This window comes from Vombatus ursinus, unplaced genomic scaffold, assembly GCF_900497805.2.
Source record: "Vombatus ursinus unplaced genomic scaffold, bare-nosed wombat genome assembly UNPS02014175.1, whole genome shotgun sequence".
Classification (NCBI taxonomy): domain Eukaryota; kingdom Metazoa; phylum Chordata; class Mammalia; order Diprotodontia; family Vombatidae; genus Vombatus; species Vombatus ursinus.
In genome coordinates this window covers 1,447,193-1,467,335 of record NW_020953953.1, presented here as the reverse complement: position 1 = coordinate 1,467,335, position 20,143 = coordinate 1,447,193, and the positions used below count along the sequence as shown (strand labels likewise).

The following is a 20,143-nucleotide window of genomic DNA, read 5'->3' as shown; positions in this document are numbered from 1 at the left end:
GAATCCCAGACAGAGTTATGTACTAATTGGACGGGGGGGGGGGGGCAGGGAAGGGAAATGCTACCCCCCCCTTCTCTGCTCTATATCAGCCCTGCCCCAGCCCTGGATCAGGAAGCCAATTCTCCAGAAGACAGGAAGGTATGGGCAGGAGTGGCGGACCCCAAGCTGCTTCCTTCTCCTCTATGCCGTATCTTTTCCCAGTCTCTCTCCTCCATCCCCTTCTCTCCCCTTTCCATCTCCTTCTCTTTCCCGTCCCCTCCTCTCTCCCCATCCCCTTTTCTCCTCTATCCTCTCCCCTCATCCCTTTCTCCCCATCCTCTTCTTTCTCCCTCCCATCCCTTTCACTCATTTCTTTGTCTCCTCAACCCCCTTCTCTCTCCATCCCCTCCTCTTTTCCCCTGTCCCATTTTCACTTCTCCCATCCCCTTCTCTCCCAATACCCTTCTCTGTCTCCTCATCCCTTTGTCTCAGTCCCATCTTTTTACCTCTCCTCTCTTTCTCTTTCCTCCTGCTCTATCAGTAGCAGCACTGAACATCAGAGTTAGAAGAGTTTGCAACATCAAAGACCATAAAAACCACCACCCCACCACTACCCATTTTCTGGAGGGAAAAGTTGAGGCCTAAAGAGGAGCAGGGGTTTGCCCAGAGTCAGACGATGCCTCCAAGGGTGGAGAGGGGTCTTGTCTTCTGCCTACCAGCTGGGGTCTGTGTGTGTGTATTGGGGTGGGGGGGGAGGGAAGTTTGTTTCTCCACAAGCTCACTTCCTCTTTCTTACCCCAAATAGTTCCTGGAGGCAAGGAGATGCACCCTGGCACCCCAGCCACCTCAGGGCTCCCTGAACCCGCACCCCAGGAGCTGTGTGCCTTTGTGAGCGGGGTGGCTGCCCGAATCTTGAGGACCCTACAACCCCGGAAGGCTCGGCCCCCCCGGAGAAAGCCCAACCACCGGAGATTCCTCTACAACCAGCTGTGCAGGTGAGAGCTGGGACAAGAGGCAGGGCAACTGTGTGGTCCCGGGGCCAGCGGAAAGAGAGGCAAACACAGAGACAGATCAGAGACACAGAGAACCAGATAAACAGGAATCTAGAGGGAAAAAACCAGCCAGACAGAGGGACAAATAAAGAGACTGATACATGGAGAGACAGACGGCGAGAGAAACAGAAACAGGCAGGCCCAGGGGAGGATGTGAATGTGGAGGGAGCGGGGAGAGATGTAGAGACAGGATGACAGGATGAGATGGAACAGGAAAGGGAGCAGGGAGGGCGGAGAAGGGGGTGGAGGGAGGGATGGAGGGAGCACGTCTGTTTGGAGACAAACGTGGTGAGCCACCCTCAACTCCCCAATCTACACAGGAATTTTGCCGATATCGAGGAAGCCACCCAACACGTGGCCCTGACCTTCCTGTCCCAAGCGGGCCCAGGCCCCCAGCCCAAGCCCCGGCTCCAGCGGCCTCCCTCCCCCTTCCTCGGGGTGGCCCAGGCCCTGGCTGCCCCAGAGAGTGCTGGGCCAGGGCTGGCCTTGAGTCCCAGGGCTCTCCAGAGCCCGACACATGAGCTCTTTGACATCATCCCTTTGAATCCCAGGCTGCAAATCCCTGGCCCTTCCCTTCTTCCTCCAGTTACTGAAGATCTCTCCGTGCCTGCCCAGGTGCCCCCTGCCTCCTCCCTGTCTGTCCAGGCTCCCCACCTCCCCCCAATGACCTTCGGCCCCACGGAGCTGTCCAACAATACTATAGAGACCCTGTACCAGGAGCCGGGTCAGCGCCTTCCCTACGAAGCCATGGCCCTGGCCCCCTTGTCCCCCCATGCCCTGGGGGTCTTGGAGGGGACCCTGGCTGCAGGGATGTGCTGGGCTGCTGAGACAGAGCCGTCCCGGCCCTGCGGGGGCCCGGGGCTGGGGACCGTCTGCCCGCTGGACGCCCCTCCTGGCTCCCTCTGTCCCTGAGCGTCCAGTTCAGTCCGTCAAGGACCGGCCCGTCCCGTCTCCTCCGCCAGCTAGCGCTCCCGGGCCGGCTTCCTTCGTCCCGGTCGGTTTCTCCTTCATCCTTTCTCATCTCGGTCTCTATTCTTCACTCAGTCCAATCTGGGGGTCCTCCCGTTCCCCTCCCCCTCCCCCGCAAGTCCAGCACGCCCCTAGCCGGGTGCCCAGGACTCAGCAGGTGTTTAATAAATGCTAGCATCGAATCGGAGTTGTCTCTTTCCTCCAGGGGCCCACCCACCCCCTCCCCGCGCGCACGCGCAGATACGCTCCGGTCACTAAGGCAGGGATGGGGGAAGGTAATGATTCCACTAGGAGACTAGTGACGTCACCACACCTCGAGCCTCCTCATTGGTCCACAGAGCAGCGGCCAGGGAGGGAGGGGGCTCCCGGAGCCCAGCCCCGGCCTCTGCCTTACGTAAGCCCTCGCGACTTTGGCTCTCACGGCCACACTGCTCGCCGCGGCTCCGAGAGACCCCTTCCCCCCAGAAGAGCTTTCTGGCTATGGCTCGGTAGGGGTCGAAGGTCAGAAGACCTGGCCTCTCTTTTTTCCTTAGGTTTTTCTTCTTGACCCCACCTCTCCAAGGATTCAGGTTTCTGATTGGTGAAGCGGCGCTGTAGCTAACCAATGGGAGTGCTAAGGGCGGGACCTGGAGGCTCCCCTTCCTCTTCCGTCTGAGCCCAGGGGTCCTTGAGCACCGATTGGTGCCTCGGACCCCGCCCTCCCTCTGATTGGCGACTCGGGCCCCGCCCACGCCCCGATTGGCCTCCTGCGCTAGGGGCGGGACGTCTTAAGGTTATAGCGACGGTCGAGGAGGCAGTGAGTACTGGGGGTTCCTGACCTCCGACCCCCGGGGACTGGGGGAGCAAGCGCAGACCCGTTGGGGGCTAGGCTGGCCTAGGCACGTGAGAGGAGCTCCGCTTCGAATCCCGCTCCGGGGGTCGGGAGGCGGGCCGGTGTCCCTTGCCCTTTCTCTCCCGCGCCTCAGTTGCCCTTTCTACACAGCGGGGTCCCGAACCCTCCGAGGCTGGACGGCCTCCAGCCCCCCCCCATCTCCTCCCCAGCGCAGCGATGGCAACCGCCCGACCGGCCCTGGGCCGCGTGCTCCCCGGCTCTTCCATGCTCTTCCTATGCGACATGCAGGAGAAATTCCGAGGCACCATCTCCTTCTTCCCCCAGATCGTGGCCGTGTCAGCCCGCATGCTCCAGGTGCGGGCCCCGCCCTGCCCCGCCCTCACTTTCCAGCTGCCACGGACCCCACCTCCAACAGTCTTGTCTCCACCTCACCCCCCCCCCGCAGGTGTCTTGTCCCCACCTGATCCCCTTCCAAACTGGGTTAACTCAACCCCAAATAGGGGTTAAGTGACATGCCCAGGGTCACACAGCTAGCATGCGTCTGAGGACAGATTTGAACTCAGGTCCTTCTGACTCCAGGGCCCGTGAGCTAGCCACTGCGCCACCTAGCTGCCCCTGTCTTGTCCATGCTTGACCCCACCCCCAGGTGTCTTGTCCACACCTAACCTCCTTCAAACTGTCTTGTGCTTATTTGACCCCCCCTCAACTGTCTTGCCCCAACTTGCCCCCCCCAAGTGTCTTGTCCTTAGATCCCCCCAGGTGTCATCAGCCCCACTTGTCCTCCCTACCCCCAGGTGGCCCGGATGCTGGACATCCCAGTCATGCTGACGGAACAGTACCCCACGGGCCTGGGTCCCACAGTCCCGGAGCTGGGGGCTCAGGATATCCGCGCAGTGCCCAAGACATGCTTCAGCATGGTGGTGCCTGAAGTGGAGCGGCTGATGAATGCCAGGCCTAGCCTGCGGTCAGTGCTGCTGTGTGGCATCGAGGCCCAAGCCTGTATTATGGTAAGGTTCCCCCCTGACGCCGTTCTGACGCCAGGCAGACCTCTGCGGTCACCCTTAATGTCGACCCTGCCCCTGACCTCTGACCCTCCCCCCCAGAGCACAGCCCTGGACCTTCTGGAGAGAGGCCTCGACGTGCACGTGGTGGCCGATGCCTGCTCCTCCCGGAGGTCAGTGAGCAGGTGTGGAGGGGGGCTAGCAAGGCGGCTCAGACCTGGGGGACGTTGGGACCCGTGGAAGCTATCCCACGGGGACACTTGTGGAATGGAATGAATGAGAGAGTGGACTGTACCACCCGGTGCCCCAGGGAGGGGCCACCCCTGAAGCCCAGAGGTCCTTAGCTGGAAGGGAGAGTCCCTTCATGGCTTGCTGGAGCCCACTGACAGACACCCCTCCCGTTGGACTGAACCATGTGGCAGTGAGAAGAGGGAGGGGGTTACTTCTTCATTCTAAAGGCCATCCCCTCCCTGAAGCTTTCCCGGCCTGACCCTCCTCCCCCCACCCCCATGTAAGTAAGCTCTCCCTTCCCTGGTTACTTTGTTATCCTTATATAGGTCCATGTAGGAAGAACAGAGCTCCCAGAGGACCCACACTTTTGCCTTGCCCCCTTTCTCTGCACCCCAGGAGTCTAGATCTCCCAGCTGCCCCCCAGCCCGGGTCTCCTGATCCTCTGGGGTGCTTGCCTCCCTCAGGCCTAGCACTGTGCCTGGTACACAGCATCGGTGTTGGGGGAATTCTTCAGATCGGGCATGTAGCCACACTCCCTCACCCATTTCTCAGAGCCAGAGGCTGGAGCCCAGGTCGCCCAGCCTAGTACCACTCGATCTCCCGCCGTGGGAGAGGCGAGAGATCTCCAAGCACGATCCGCCCCTCCCCCCCACCGCGCTTCCTCTTCCAGTCAGGTGGACCGGTTGCTGGCTTTGTCCAGGATGCGCCAGAGCGGGGCCTTCCTCACCACCAGCGAGTGCCTCATACTGCAGCTGGTGCGCGATTCTGCCCATCCGCGCTTCAAGGAGGTAGCCGAGATTTCCCCTGGGGCCCTTCTTTCCTCGGGACTCCCCGGGTCCCTATCCCACCGTCCTTCCCCTCCCCCATTCCTTGGGGTTATTCCTCCTCCTTTCCTCTAACTCTCTTTGGCTCTTCCCTCCAGGTGCAGAAATTAATTAGGGATCCAGCCCCCGATAGCGGACTGCTTGGCTTGTTCCAGGGCCAGAGCCCCCTCCTCAACTGAACACCCCCAAACCCCCTTCACACACGCATCCAGTGAACAGCCAGCGCTGGATGTTGAGCCTGGATCCCCTCTCCTGGGGGCGAAGGTCTCTGTCCCGGGAGAGGGGAAAGCTTCCCCCTCGAGACGGAACCACCTCCCTCCCCCCCCACCTCAGCAGAAAGCACCGGTCCCATTGGCCGACCGCCTCCCTCTATGCAAATGAGCTCTTGAAAACAGGGAGGAGATTGGCTAGGCCCTGGAGGGGGCGGACTGGGGGGAGGTGACCCTCCGAGACTGGTTCGGGGAATAAAGCTTTCTTCCACATATGGACGAAACCATTCTTGATCACGGGAGGGGGGAGCGCGGGGGAGGAAGGGGCCATTGGGAACTGGCGGGGGGGGTCCTCAGAGACTTAGAGATGCTCAGAGACAAGAGACGCGTGGCGGCGGTACCAAGACTCTTGGAGACAGGGAGGGGCAGGCAGGGGGCTGGCAGGGGCAGAACTGGGCTCGGAGAATAAGCCGGTCTGGCCCGACATCCGGAAGCCCGACATCCGTAGAGCCAGGTGAGCTACAGAGAAAAGTGGGGGGGGGGGGGTTGCGCCCACAGCACGTCAGCTCCGGAGTCCAGGCGCCCATCGGCCCCCTTTCCCATCGTCAACGCCCCCCTCCCCAGAGACCCAGGCATCCGAGCTCCTGACCTCCGCCCCCTCAGAGACCCAGGCATCCTTTCTCCGCAGTCATGGTATCGTTCAGGGAGCGGGCAGTCCCGAGGCTTAGCCTCCTGCCTCGGGGAGCCAGGCGTGCTGCGCTCCCAGCCGCTCCTTTCGGGAGCCTTGGTTCTTCCCTTTCTCAGGACCCCAGGGCCCCTGGTTCCCTCTTAGGGACGCAGGTGTCGTGAAAGACCCAGGCATCCTGGTACCCAAGCCTCGTCCTCCTTCAGGGACCCAGGCAACCTTACCTCTCCCCTCAACTCCCAGTTCCTCAAGAGTCCTGCTCTCAGCCCCCTTCCCCCTCCCGCGAGGACCCCGGAATCCTGTACCCCATACCTATGCAGGAGCCTGCCTCCCTCCCCGAGGCCCGCGCTCCCGTCTCCATGGCAACGGGAGTCTATTCTGCGCCGGGAACAACCCGCTCCTGCCGCAGCCGTGGCCCTCCCCCCACATAACCCCCCCCCCCCGCCTTGAGCCCCCGGAAGGAAAGGGAAGGGGAGCTTTGAGTCCCGATGCCGACGGCGCCCCCACCCCCACGCAGAGACCACCGAGACAGGGAGGGATGTGAGAGATGACGGGCAGAGGCTAAGGTGACTGAAACAAAGGCGACAGAGACTGGGAGACACCCGGAATAAAGGGACCGTAGCAAGAGCGAGCCCCGCGCCGAAGGCACGCATCCCGCAGGGAGCAGGGGGCCCGCCCTCTCGGAATGTCGGGGCTCCCGAGCCTCGGGGTCGGCCTGCTAGCGACCTGAGGCCCCCCCCCCCACTGCGCCTATCATTTCTGTACCCCAGGCCCCTTTCCCTCTGGCTGTCCAGAACCCCACTCCTTTCCTCTCCTGTGGCTCGTTCTCCACCCTCTGACATTCCAGCAGCCCTCCTTTTCCCCAACTCTAAATCCTCCCCCGTAGCCCCTGGAATCTGCACATAGAAAAAGACACACACACACACACACACACACACACCAAGTGCCCTGGCTCCCACCTACCCACCCACACATAGACATACATACAGGGTTCTGCCCCCCCCTACACACACACACAAAGAAACACAGGAACCAAGCACACACCACCACATACTCGAACACTCGAGACTCTGGTCCATTTCCTTCATTCATTCACACACACACATACACACACGCTGAAGCTGTAGGCAATTGGCAAAGCTGGGTAAGGAGAAGGGGTGGGTGGGTGACTGGAGCCTCAAACTGATCCCCTCTCTATCTGTGTCCCCTGCTCCCAGCTCTGTGTGTGTGTGTGTGTGTCTGTGTGTGTGTGTGTGGGAAGACTGAATCTCCCCGCTTTGGAATAAGCCAGCATAGAGACATAGAGACAAGGCACAGTTGAGGAGACTCAGAGATTAGCGACAGGTTGGACATTGGAGCTGAAGAGGGTCCAGGGATTCAGACAGAGAAAGATATTCAGATGGGAAACTGGGGTGGTGGGAGAGGGAACAGCTGTGTTGGTGACAGAGTGGCTGTGTCACTGACTGCCTCTCCCTCCATTGCCTTATCTCTCTCTCCATCTCTGTCTTTGTTTTTTCCCCTGTTTCCTGGTCTGTGTCTCCCGACATCTCTATCTCTGTGTCTTCCCTTCTTTGTCTCTACGTTTCCTCCCAACTCACCTGCTTTTCAGTTTTTGTCTGGGTCACTCCAGTGGGCAGGGAGGGCTCTGGATGGGGATGTGCCTGGCTCTCCTGTCTCAGGCTGGTGATGGGGCATGGGGAGGGGAGGAGGAAGAGATGTATCTCTCCCACTCTCTATAGCTCCCTCCCCCAACTAAAAAGGCATCAGAAGCTAAGGGGGAGTAGAAGGGAGAGAGGTTTTGTCTGCTAGACAGGGTGCCCTTTGGAGGGGGAAAGGGGGATTTGTGGGTGCCTATCTGCAGATGTTTCGTCACAGTCCCATTCTGAGAGGGCAGAGGTCTGAGTCAAGGCATCTCAGGATCTGTCCATGGTGCCTAGAGCTGTACCTAGGTGTTTCTGGTTGTGCGTGCCCATACTTGGTATTTGGGAATGTCTGTAGCGGTTGTCTGGAGGCTGGGGGGATGGGTTTCTAATTGTGCACCTGTGTATGAATGCAGTTGTGTCTGTCACTGCGTGTGAGGTTGTGTGTATGTGCGTGTGTGTGTGTGTGTGTGTGTGTGTGTGTGTGTGTGTGTGTGTTTCCAGTGGGAACTGAGAGTTCCCATCTGCGAAAGGGAAATGCTGTGTCCACAAGTTATGTCTAGCCTGCAGCTGGGGGCCCCCTGTGCCATGAGGCCTGTTGGATGTCTGTTGGAGGGCCCCAGCTATGGAGGAGAAGTTGTGCATGCATGGGTGTTGTGACCATGTTGCCGGGGGAGAGTGTGTATCTGTGGGCCACTAGGTTGTGCCTTTGTCATGTGGCAACGTATGTTGTATGTCTCCAGGGAAGTGGAGTTGGTACCTTGGTGGGCGGCTACCATGGAAACCAGTGCAGTTAGACTGGGAAGAAAGCCTTGAGTTCACTGTCCAGGGGGCACCCAGCTTCTAGTGGCTGGCCCAGTCCATGCCCTGGGCCAGGGTCCCTCTGGGCTCCCCCTCAGGAACACCTTTCTTCCATCTCCCTCGCAACGGGTGACTCTCTCACTGTCCCATCTCTTGTTCCCTGAACGTGCCCTTCCTGTCTCCCTGAGTGTCTCTCAGCCATCGCTCACTTTCTAAGCATTTCAGACTGCCTTTGTCTTTGTTTTTCCTTTTCTAAGCCTGCTTTCCCCCTTACTGTCTCTGTCTCTGCTATCTCTCTCACACAATGTGTATTCATCTCTCTGTCTCATTCCCTGGGGAGAGCTTGAGTCCTTCCTTTTGGGGCAGATGGGAGAGGAGACTAAACCCTTGTCTTTCCTCTCTCCGTTTCTTCCTCAGCCTCCCTGTGTCCTGCCCGTGCCCCCACTCTGTCATCTCCATCTTCCATTCTCCACTCCCTGTCTGGCTGACCATCTGGCCAGACAGACATCGCTCTTCCTGGGCCTCTGCTGTCCTCTTCCCCAAGGCTGCCTTCTCTCTGCCTGGCTCTCACTGAGAAGCCCATCTAGCAGCTCTCCAGCCTTCTCTCCTCTGCCTGTGGCCACTTGCCGTCTGTCCCTCTCGGCCCATTACCTCCCTTCTCTCTGGCCCTCCCATCTATGCCTCATCTTTTTCCTCTTCTCTCCCCAGTGCCAAGCCTTGCTGCAGCCATGCCTCCTGCCCTGTTCCTGTGCCCCCTCTTCCTGGCCTCTGCCCTGGGCCCAACCCTGGCTGTGGCCCACCTGCCCAACAGCACCAGCTTGGCAGCCACAGGCCCCCTCCCAGCCCTGTTGGCCCACCTGCGCCGGCTGACAGGGGCCGTGACGGGGAGCAGCGGTGGTGGCGGTGGTGGCGGCGGCAGCGGTAGCGGGCTATCCAATGCGACCTCGGGGGGCAGTGGTGGAGGGCAGGCAGCTCGGGCCCCCCTGCCTGCAGAGCTGTGCCATGGTTACTATGATGTCATGGGCCAGTACGATGCCACCTTCAACTGTAGCACTGGCTCCTTCCGCTTCTGCTGTGGCACGTGCTATTACCGCTTCTGCTGTGAGCACCGCCACATGCGCCTGGCCCAGGCCTCCTGCTCCAACTATGACACCCCAGTCTGGGCCTACACACCCCAGCCCTCTGATGCTGGTGGGCCCGGTGCAGGCGGGAATGGCGGGGGGCCTGGGCCCGGTCAGCCAGGCTGGCTGGATGGGAACCGGGCGGGGTCTGGAGCCGGAGGCGCTGGAGGCAGGGGTGGCGAGGGGCCAGGCGGCAGCACAGCCTACGTGGTGTGTGGCGTCATCAGCTTCGCCTTGGCTGTGGGTGTAGGTGCCAAGGTGGCCTTCAGCAAAGCATCCCGGGCCCCCCGGGCTCACCGGGAGATCAACGTGCCCAGGTATCCTAGTTGGGGCTGGGGCTGGGTCTAGGTCTGGGTGGGGGGATGCTGGGGGTGCAGAGGAGGGGCCACAGGACCTGGGGGGGCCCAGCTGTTTACCCCCTTCTACATGCATGCAGGATAGCTAGGGAGAGGAGGGATAGAGATTTGAGGGGGCCTGCTGCATGTTTGCATGCTCTAGGTCTGTTCCACAGCATGTTACCCTAGGGAGGAACCCCTAGGGTAACATGCTGGCTAGGGGGGCGAGAATTGTCCCAGGCCCTGGGGATCAGTGCACGGATCTAGGGCCTCTGGGGATATGTGGTGGTGGTGGTGGTGGTGGTGGTGGTGGGTACAGTGGGGCCAGGTTGTGTAGGGTGCTCCGTGTGACAAGTATGCTCAGGTGTGGAGCCCCAGGGCTGGGTCTATGTACACATGGGCCTCCCTGTCCACTGGAGACCAGGCAGCTGGGGAGACTGTGACCCTTAGGAGGGCTTTCTGGCTTCATACAAGAACTGCCCCAGCTCTAGTCTCTGATCACTCTGGGGCCTCAGGTAAAACCCCAGGAGATGAGGGGCAAAAAAGAGAAACCTAGTACGCCCAGGACAGTATGGAGTGAGGAGGGCCCTGTGACCCAGCCATGTGGACCAGGTGCTGGAGCCAGGCTGGGGAGGAAAACGCAGGGTCATGGTGGGGAAGAGAAGAGAGGCCTCAGGATTGGGATGGCAGAGGCTGGGTCCCCTGAGGCGGAGAGAGGAGGGTCCAGGTGAGTATTTGGCGACCCAGTGCCCCTGACTCCTCTCCACCCCATGCATCCAGGGCCCTGGTGGATATCCTGAGGCACCAGGCAGGGCCAACCACCCGTCCTGACCGGGCACGGAGCAGTTCCTTGACCCCAGGCCTGGGAGGACCTGACAGCATTCCTCCCCGGCCCCCCAAAAACCTCTATAATCCGGTCAAAGCCTCCAACCACGGTGAGCCTCAGGCTGTGGGGCTGGGGAGGGCATCCTCGGTCAGTCCCCCTCCATCCCTCTGTCCCCCCTCCAAGTGCTGGTGTTCCCACAATCCCTCAGTGCCTGACTTCTCTCTCTGCCTCTCTCCCCATCACCTCCCCCCACATCCCTCCAGGCTTCCATGCTGCTCCTCCCTCCCTTCCGCCTCCTCACTCCATTCCTGAGGCCCATCCCCTTCCTCCTTTCTGCCCCTCATCCCAGCCTGAACCTTCTATCTTCTGCCTCCCCCTCTGTTTCTTCTCTCCATCCCCTCCTCCTGCTTCCCTCAGACTCTTCCTCCTTGCCACGTACCTAATATGCCCAGGGGTCGCATGGAAGCCCTCAGAAGCCCTAAGCCCAAGGCCGGGCTGGACCTTAGTTTTCCCTTCTGTACAATGGGGCAGTTGCTGTTGCCTCTACCTTTGGGGGGGGGGGGTTGGCTACAGAGGGACAGGCTTGAGAGCAGGGGCCATTAGCCCGAGGTGGGATGAGGGGGACCCTTGGCACTTTTGGGGGGTTCTCCAAAGAGGGGGTGAAAGCAACATTCACGGGCAAATCGTTATACTCCTCCTTCCTCCTCACAGATACCCTGCATCATAATTACATCCATCTCAATGTCAACAGTCCCAAACACCACGCTGCCACGCTTGGTATGGAGGGGCGTCTGGGAAGGGCAGGTGGAGTGGTGGGAGTGGATGGGGGGAGGATACCTGGGGGGGAGTGAGCTGGATTGGGGGGAGGCTTCCCATAGGGCACTGCTTCTAACCTGCCTCCTTCGGGCTGTCTCTCCCTTTCATCCCAGACTGGCGGGCCCAGCCTCCCCCCAGCCCCGTCCTCCATTACTCTACCCTCTCCTGCTCCCGATCCTTCCACAACCTCTCCCACCTGCCCCCGTCCTACGAGGCCGCAGTCAAGTCAGAGCTCAGCCGATACTCTTCCCTCAAGAGGCTTGGTGAGGCCAGGGTAACGGGGAGATGGTGGGGGAGGCTGGCCCCAGGATCAAGTGGGTAGGGAGGGGGCAACTGCCGCCTCCTTGGCTGGGTGGCACGGGGCAGGACCACTTTCCTTTCTATAAAGTTGGGGGTTGGGCTGGATGATCTCCAAGGTGGAAGATGGTCTCGGTAGGTCTGCCTTGTGAGTCAATGAGGTTCTAATTTGGCCCCTGCCCACCCCGGCCCTGGGCCTGGCTCCCTAGGACTGCCTAGTCTCCTCCGCTCCCTATTTGAGTCTAGGTCAGGAGCCTGGGGGGCTGGGGGGTGCTGAGGAGCTAAGAGCTCTTGTGCCTTGTGTATGCCTAGCTGAGAAGGACCTGGATGACATGTACATGAAGAGGAGGCACCTGGCCGAGCTCCCCCGTGGCACCCTGCCCCTCCACACCATGCGCCGGCCCGGCACCGGGGGCGGCGGCTACGGCGGGGCTGGCGAAGGCTGGGGCAGCCCTGAGGAGCAGGCGCCGATGCCCAACCCCCGGCGGGTCATGTCTCAGGAGCATCTGCTGTCGGACAGCGGCCGGGGCTCCCACTATGAGTTCACCCTGCCCCGGGCCCGCCTGGTCTCCCAAGAGCGCCTTTTGCTTTCCTCTCCCGAGGCCCTACAGAGCCAGGAGCGGCTCCTGTCCCCGCCCCGAAGCCCCGCGCCACCGCCAGACGCACCCCGAGGGGGTCTGGCCGCCTCCCACACCAACCTGCTGCTGGGGCCCGGCCCCCCGACTCCCCTCCATGGCCTACCCCCTCCCCTTCACACCCACCACGCCCACCACCCCCACCACCTGCGCCACAGCCTGTCCCCTTCGGCCTGGGGGGGCATGGGGGCTGAGGCAGGGGGCGGTGGGGGCACGTTGGCCCGACGCCCCCCCTTCCAGCATCAGGGAGGCCTGGAGACCCTCCAGTTCATCCCTGGCCACCACCACCCACAACACCTGCGCACAGCAAGCAAGAATGAGGTGACAGTCTGAGGGCTCAAAGCCTACCCTCCCGGAGGCGCCCACCCACACGAGGCTCTGGCCGGCCTGCCTGGCCGATGGGGGGCCTCAGGGGCGTCGTTTCTGGGGCTCCGCCCCCGCCCCCCCTTCTGGGATGTGATCTCCAGAGGCTCTGGTTCCTCCTGTGACATCACCTCCAAACGCTAACCCCTTTCCTATGTCGTGATCTCCAGAGACTCTTCCTTCCAGTGACAGCATCTCCGGGGGCTCTGCCCCTTGGAGGGACAACATCCCTACTGGATCTACTTCTTATGACGGCACTGCCAAAGTCTTCGCTCCTTCCTGTGACATCGTCCCCAGAGGCTCCGCCCCTTCCTCTGACATCACCTTCAAATGTTAGCCCTTCCTGTGACATCATCCCCAGGGGTTGCCCCTTTTCCTATGAGGTCATCTCCAAAGTCTGCACTCCTAATCCTGCAGCACCACCTCCAAAGGGTCTGCCAATTTTAGGACATCGACTCTGGAGGCTCCCTCCATCCTTTCCTGGGAGGTCATTTCTAGAGCCGTCACCCCTTCTTATCACCTCATCTCCAGAGACAGTGCTCATCCACATGACCTCATCCGCCACGGGCTCCATCCCTTCCTGGGACATGGTTCCGACCCTTTTATGAATGCCCAGCGAGGGCCGGGGGTCAGCTGGAGATGGTCCCGGACACATTCTGGGACGCCATCCCTCCTTGAGTATCTCTGCATTCCAGATGCATTCCCGCCAAGGTTCAACCCTTTCTTTTTCCTACATTGTCATTTTCCAGAGGCCCCACACCTCTCCTTGGAGACGGGCTCCTAGCCTCTGACTCTTTCTGGGCTATTGGCCTTGAAGGCTCCCCTGTTCCCCCCATGTGGAATCCACAGTCGTGGGCTCCAGCTCTCAACGGATGGAGGCGTTGGCCATGAGCCCAGCCTTTTGGCCTCCCAGCCTTTTCTCTGGCCTTTCCCCCCTTTACTGTCAGTGAAGCTCTTCTGCCTTCCTAGCATCATTCCAGTCCTGTCCAGGACCACCTCCTCCCTTGACCTTAGGGGAACTCCATTCCCACGAAGGAACCAGAGAAGAATGACAGCTGGAATACATCCCAATGGCCAGCCATCTTGTCCAGCCCTTCCCTCGGCCTCCTGTCCAACGAGCGGTCTTGCAGCCTCTGCTCGAAGACCCCGAGGGAGGGCGACCTCGCTATCTCTTGTGGCAGCCCATTCCGTCAGGGGCAATTCTCGTCAGCCTATATCTGCCTCTGCAAGTTTCCCCCATCACCCTTAGTTCTGGCCTCTGTGGGCAGAGAAATCTCGTTCATTCTCTACATGACAGACCTTGAAATACTTGAAGACAGCTCTCATATCCCCCCCAATCTCCAAGTGAAACACCCCATTCCTTGACTGAGCCTCCCTAGACATGGGCTCCAAGCCCTTCCCCATCCTTGATGCCCTCCTCTGGACACTCTCCAGCTGATCAATGTCCTTCTTGAACTGTGGTTCCCAGAACTGAGCCCAGTGTTCCAGGTGCACTCTGACCAGGGCAGAGTGCGGGAGAACTCTCACCTCCCCAGCACCTGGTGACCTTGCCTCCCTCTGCTGTTCCAAGTGTCCTCCTCCCAGGCTGTCAAGGACTCATCTGCCTCGATGTTCTGGGTCCCAGAGGTGTCCGAGAGGAAACAATGACGTCATTTCTTTCTGCACCTCAGGCCTCCCGATTTTAATAGGCATCTGCTGCCAATATTATCACAGCTTCCCTCTGGGACGTGATATCACTGTTCCCTTCCAGTGGGTCTCCAATGATGATGTCACTGCCTCTTTGAACGAGGCTTTCCATGAATGGTGTCACCCCTGCTGTCTCGATGATGTCATCTCCTCCTTCCAGGGCAGCCCCCAAAGATGTCATGGCTGCCGCATCCTCTGGGACCCCTCCCCCATCATAACAGATGTCACTGCTTCCTGGCCTGGCCCACAATGATGACATCGACCCCTGGCAGGTGGAGGCGGCTTATCTCTGCCTGGAGGAGTTGCTTCCTCTTGGAGTGTCCTTTGATGACATAATTCTCCTCACCCATGGGCTGCTGCCCACTGACTCGCCATTCCTAGCCAGGGTTCCTGCCCACTGCCAGTGGTGTCCCTGGGCCTCCCCTCAAAGACTTCATCCCTGGAGGGCTTTGGGAATGGGCCCCCTCTTCATGGTGTCACTGCCTCTTTGTCCTCACTACTGTGACCTCTGACCCCTCTGACTGCCTTGACTTCAGACGATCCCACCTCGGACTTGGGGTTGTCCTTGGGGATGAGGGGTGGGCAGAGTGAAGCCTGGAGGAGGACAGCAGGGGAGGGGGCGAGACCATTCCGAAGGTATCTCCCCTTTCCTCTTCCCCAGGGAGCCTTTCTGGTGTTTGGGGGGGTTCCCCCCATTCCCAATGCACAACCCATCTTCCTCCCTTGTACATAGCCATGATTTGGGGGTGCCTATACCCCAACACTAAAGGGCTAAAAAACCCTCCCCCAGCCCCCAGGGCAAGGTGGGGGGGCTCTCCTCCCCAGTCTGTCCCCAATCCTTCCCCCCGCAAATGCCTGCACTTCTGCCCTCAGCTCCAGCTGCACCTTGATGGTGAAACCAGGCCCTTGACAGGGCAGGGAAAGGAGTTGAGTGAGACTCCCCAAATGCCTCATGGCAAGACTCCTTTTTCTAAGGGCCCCCCCGGCCCCCAGTCTTTTGCTGAGGCCCCACTCCCTTCATACAATAGGGCCTTCCTTGCCCTTCTCCAATTCAGAGATCCCCATAGCCTCCAGAAGAGACCTGGGGGAATATCCCACCCACATTCTGGTCCTTCCCCCTTGTTTTCCCTTCAAGGACCCAGGTGTGGTATTGCCCCACCTGCCTGGGCTGCCTATGCCCCCTAGACGTCTGATTATAAGCCATAATGGGAAAAGGACCAGGGGCAGCATGGGAGGATTCGGAGGCGAGACAGAGCAAAGCCAGGACATCCAGTCTCTTCCACTCCCCACAATTGCTTCTAACCTTTTGTGTTCTGGAATTGCCAGAGGGTGGAGGAGAAACAGCTCTGTGGGAGAGGACACTCCAAGCCTCACATCTCCCTCTCTCTGCTCTCTGCCTGAGTGAAGCCAGAGTCATTGTATCTTTGGGATTTTTTGAATAAACAGGTGTTTTCCTGCTTTCTGTTTTAGAGGGCTCGGTTTTTATGGAGGCAATGGGGAAATTTGCCAGTCCCTGCTCTAGCATGTCGAAGGCTGAGCGCTTCCCCTCTGCTGTCTCATTTGCTCTATCTGGAAAGTGCGTGGCTCGGACCACATGATCTCCTGGACCTTTTGGAAATCCTCTCATCCTAAAGCACCATAAATCCCATCCTGTCCTAAAGTGAGCAGTCCTTCTGGTGGAGCCATGATTCCTTGGGGATCGCTAGAGGGCCACGAGGCGCATGAGATGTCCAGATCACTAGGGATCTCGCTTCACTTAACCGTATAGTTACATAGGATAGTCTCCTGGCATATTTTAAGCACGTGCTTAAAGATGACCAGGGATGTCTTAAGGCACATTTAATCCTATTTGCCAGTTCTTCTAAAGATCCTGTAAGTTACACATCGCAGGGAGCTCCCCTCCCCCCACCCGCCCACCATGTTTGTTTGTAGTATGTCTAAGGTTGCTGTTACTGATCCCCAGAACACACCCGTGGTGAATTTATCTTTGTTTATGAACAACCAGGAAGCCTCCTGAGAGCTTTCAGTATTTACCAGTTCAACAAGGCTTGCCCCCTCTTGTGTTTATAGTGTGTGCATTCAATTCATTGAAATGTCTCTATAGAGTTTACCAATAACTGACTGGTCAGAGAAAGGGAGGGACAGAGGAAGAGTCAGGAGCTGCAGCCCATTTCAGGAGCCCCTAACTATGGGTAAAGCCAAGTGCCCCCCACTCTTTTCTATTTCATACTATCTCACTATCCCAGGAGTTCCAAGATCATCATTATGCAAATAGTTATATATTTCTGAGGGCAGCTAGGTGGTGCTTACTAGATGTGTGACTCTGGGCTAGTCACTTAACCCTGCCTGCTTCAGTTTCCTTCTCTGTAAAATGAGCTGGAGGAGGAAATGGCAAATCACCGCAGGATCTTTGCCAAGAAAACACCAAATGGGGTCACAAAGAATTGGACGTGATTCTACAACAGCATTCTTTATTTCCGGCCTCGAGATCCAACACTGCATCCCCATCACCAAATAACCACTGAACATGTTCCCTGCCCTCAGGGAATTCACAGTCTGGAAGGCAAAATGAGAAACAAATACAGATAATTGTCATGCAAGGGAGAGTAAGGCAAAGGCAAATAACAACTCAGACAGCATATGTTGACAAACATTGAACAAATGGCCAAGCCAAGTGGATTTGTTTGCAGAAAAGAGGGGCTATGATACAAGGAGATTATCTTTCAGGAGCCTGGGCTTTATCAGGTTGTTGGGGAGCGTCCTTCTTCTCAAAGAGGGAATCAGGGAGGTGATGCCATGACTTGCGAGTGAATTGGATTTAAGTGAGGGAGGGCTGTGCAAAGTCACCAGCCTCATTTTCTCCTCCAGAGCCATCTGGGTCCAGTGGCCAAATATAGATCAGGATGACTGGAGGTGGCCCCCTTATCAGAGCACATTATGTAAGGAAGGAAGGGCTGAAAACTGGGCACCATAACCCTGTAGGTTGCAAAAATGCCATCCCTGCTGACCGCCTGGAAGGACATGGTCACGTGGCTAGAATTAAGACACTAGCTGCTGATTCTCACCCATAAACTAAGCAACAACAAATCCCTCCCTGGACTACAGAATATCCCCTGAGAATGCAAACGCTGTCCTAAAACCGGGGCATCATTGTGGCAACCCCCCAGACATAACAGTGACCCAGCAGAACTTAAGAACGATGTAGTTGCCAAACTGAATTCTCATACCAAATTGCAATTATAAGTTAGGTCCCCAGGTTGCCGAAGGGTCAAGGTACCCTTTGAGTGTGTACTCTTTAAACTCTAGATAATGAGCCCCCATCCGTGGGGTCAGCTTTTAGTAGTCAGCCAGATAGGATAACAGTAGCTAGCATTTACTGAGAATTTTCAAGGTGACTAAGTGTTTCATACAGATTATCTGACCCGTTCCTCACAATTCTGTGATGTACGTCCTAGTATTTCCATTTTAGAGATGAGGAAACTGAAGCTTTGAGAGATTAAATGACCTGACCAGGGTAACACATCTAGTAAGTATCTGAGGCAGGGTGATGGTGATGATGATGAAGAACATGTATGTAGCATCTATTATGTGCCAGACATTATGCTAAGGGCTTTATAAATATTATTTCATTTCCTCCTCACAACAACCCTGTGAGGTGCACAGAATTATCCCCATTTTACAGATGAAGGAACAGAGGCAAATAGAGGTTAAGTGACTTGCCCAGGTCACACAGCAGGTAAATGTCCTAGGCCAGATTTGAACTCACGTCTTCCTGGGTTCAGTGTAGCTGCCTTAAAAGTCATAAGAAACAATTAGCTCTGTGGAAGTGAATGTTGAAAACTAAAAATAAATTAACTAACTAAAAAAAAAGAAAGAATATGCTCAAAGGAAGGGTATTTACTCAAATGGCATAGTAAGAAACACCCTCTACAAACTTGGGATGTGCCCTCCCATAAATACAACCAGCCTCCGTGGGGAAAATGGACACAGATCACAAGCAGAACGATGCATGCAGGGAGCACATGGCCAGGGCCCATGTGGAGGGTTCAGCCTGTGGCCAAGGTAATGCTAAGAGGAAGGGGGATGGAAGGAATAAAACATTTATTAAATGCTCGCCATATTCCCAGCATAGTGGGAAGTGCTGGGCTGGGGGTACAGATAGAAGCAAAAAGAAAGACAATCCCCATCCTCATGGAGCAGATGACACCCAAGAGGGGAATGAAAGCTCAGTGGCCTGGCCCCTCCAGAAAGGGAGGCCCTATTCACCAATGGAAGATGGAGGCTGCCTAGCAGAGGCCTAGCCCAGGGTAAGAAGGCCACCAGGACGGCTGGATGCTCCCCCATGAGGAGGACCCAAGTTGACATTGGAATAGAAACATGGTGGGGAAGTCCAGAGCCGAGCTGGGAGCATGGGCACCTACGTGCTCATGGACAGCTAGAAGTGACCATCAAGGCCTTTCAAAGTCCACAAAGGGATGGCCATCATCAGTATTCTTTTATCTCAAATCAGGAAAGAACTAAGTCAAGAGACAACAATCAGAGAGCCCCAGTGGAGACCCGAGGCCCGTCCACACCCAGAGGCTTATGGGTAACCTTCCTCACTCAAGCACTGCCCACCAAAAAAAAGGGAAGCACTTTGCACTTTGGCTGATCAGCGACCCTTTAGAGCATATTCAGCCCTAGATCAGCAGCTTTACCCCCAGACTTAGCCCAATCCCAAAACATCTTGGCATGTTCCCAAAGCTACGTGGGGATTCTATCCGTTGGGTCATGCACTGGACGCACGCTCACAAGGAGGGGGCTCATGGGCCAGTCCCTCCCACAGTAACAATGATAACTGATGGAGTGCTTCCAAGTTTGGAGATCTCACAGGAGAGACTCACAATAAACCCGTGGGGTAGGTATTGAAGCTGCCATTACCTCTATTTTACAGAAGAGGAAACTCAGAGTGTGTTCATGGTCACATCCCTAGCTGGCCAGTGCTAGAGGAAAGATTGACTCCCCGGTTTATACTTTATCAGCTACTAGCATGCTGCACTGCCTGGCCCAAGCTGGGCGGCCCCTGACTTCCACAGAGGGATGTGGTATATGGGCAGAGTCCACTGCAAGCATGGAGGATGATGGGAGCAAAGTCAAGGCAACAGGGAGGGCAGTAGGAGAACTGGGAGTCCTTCCTTCTGGCAGGTGGGCAGACTGCATGAAGAGGAGGAACAGGAGACACAGAGCATATGTATGGCCTGGGCTGGACTGGTCAACATTGATAGGGCTGAAGAGCAGGCTTTGACCCCTGGGCAGGGGCCAGAGGGTCCTGCTTATCTCTGCCATACTTCCCAGAGAACATCTTGGGTCTGGAAATGGCAGCAGCCAAAGGCAATGGTAGAACATCCAAAATCCCGGGGCCCTTGCCTTCTGGAGAAAGAGCAGGAGGAGGGAGCCATCCCAAGTGGGGGGCTAGCAGGAGCCAGAGCTGAAGAACAGGAAGGAAGAGAGCCATGAGGTAGAGGAGAGGGCCAAGCCCTGGCCTTCTACCCTCAGTATTTGGAATTAGAAAGAGCTCATTCCCTAAGTACCTCCTCCCCCACCCCAAAAAGAGTAATTTCCCCCATCAGGGAAAGTACTTTAAGTCTGGAGGATATATGAGTGAGTCGCTGGGGGACATGGGGATCTGCAGAGAAGGAAGAAGATGTTATGCACTTTATATTTTAGTTCAGATTCAAAAAGAAATTGGCCTGGGGCAGCTAGATGGTGCAGTAGATAGAGCACTGGCTCTGAAGTCAGAAGTTCCTGAGTTCAAATCTGGTCTCAGACCAAACACTTGACACTTACTAGCTGTGTGACCCT

General features: G+C 57.5%; 3 protein-coding genes across 7 annotated transcripts; all 3 read left to right on the top strand.

Annotated features, from left to right (window-relative positions):
- The first annotated feature begins 501 nt into the window (after positions 1-501).
- Positions 502-1,943, top strand: LOC114041568 (uncharacterized protein C19orf85-like). Its single transcript, XM_027860074.1, has 3 exons — positions 502-703; positions 785-974; positions 1,352-1,943. The coding sequence occupies exons 2-3, from the start codon at positions 802-804 to the stop codon at positions 1,941-1,943; spliced, it is 765 nt and encodes a 254-aa protein (XP_027715875.1). The 5' UTR covers positions 502-703; positions 785-801.
- Positions 1,944-2,517: 574 nt separating this feature from the next.
- On the top strand, positions 2,518-5,372 carry ISOC2 (isochorismatase domain containing 2). 5 transcript variants are annotated; one of them, XM_027860000.1, is made up of 6 exons: positions 2,534-2,796; positions 3,042-3,186; positions 3,627-3,839; positions 3,936-4,006; positions 4,529-4,852; positions 4,987-5,372. In XM_027860000.1, exons 2-6 carry the CDS (start codon positions 3,049-3,051, stop codon positions 4,997-4,999), a joined length of 759 nt encoding a protein of 252 aa, XP_027715801.1. In that variant the 5' UTR covers positions 2,534-2,796; positions 3,042-3,048; the 3' UTR covers positions 5,000-5,372. The 5 variants fall into 5 exon arrangements, with proteins under 5 accessions (XP_027715800.1, XP_027715801.1, XP_027715804.1 ...); XM_027859999.1 differs by having other exon boundaries at positions 2,518-3,186; XM_027860003.1 differs by lacking the exon at positions 2,534-2,796 and having other exon boundaries at positions 4,735-4,852.
- Positions 5,373-6,329: 957 nt separating this feature from the next.
- On the top strand, positions 6,330-15,743 carry SHISA7 (shisa family member 7). Its single transcript, XM_027860084.1, is given in 6 exon segments — positions 6,330-6,348; positions 8,932-9,661; positions 10,460-10,614; positions 11,217-11,282; positions 11,435-11,584; positions 11,931-15,743. Coding segments are annotated over 6 exon segments (1,776 nt in total). The 3' UTR covers positions 12,587-15,743.
- Positions 15,744-20,143: the final 4,400 nt, after the last annotated feature.

What these genes read in the sequence shown, in the direction of transcription:
- LOC114041568 (XM_027860074.1), top strand. Translation starts at nt 802, where the DNA reads ATGCACCCTGGCACCCCAGCCACCTCAGGGCTCCCTGAACCCGCACCC. An exon ending in CTCTACAACCAGCTGTGCAG is followed by an intron (nt 975 to 1,351) that starts GTGAGAGCTGGG and finishes CAATCTACACAG; the next exon opens with GAATTTTGCCGATATCGAGG.
- ISOC2 (XM_027859999.1), top strand. Translation starts at nt 3,049, where the DNA reads ATGGCAACCGCCCGACCGGCCCTGGGCCGCGTGCTCCCCGGCTCTTCC. An exon ending in TGTCAGCCCGCATGCTCCAG is followed by an intron (nt 3,187 to 3,626) that starts GTGCGGGCCCCG and finishes CCCTACCCCCAG; the next exon opens with GTGGCCCGGATGCTGGACAT. An exon ending in GATGCCTGCTCCTCCCGGAG is followed by an intron (nt 4,007 to 4,528) that starts GTCAGTGAGCAG and finishes TGCCTCCCTCAG; the next exon opens with GCCTAGCACTGTGCCTGGTA.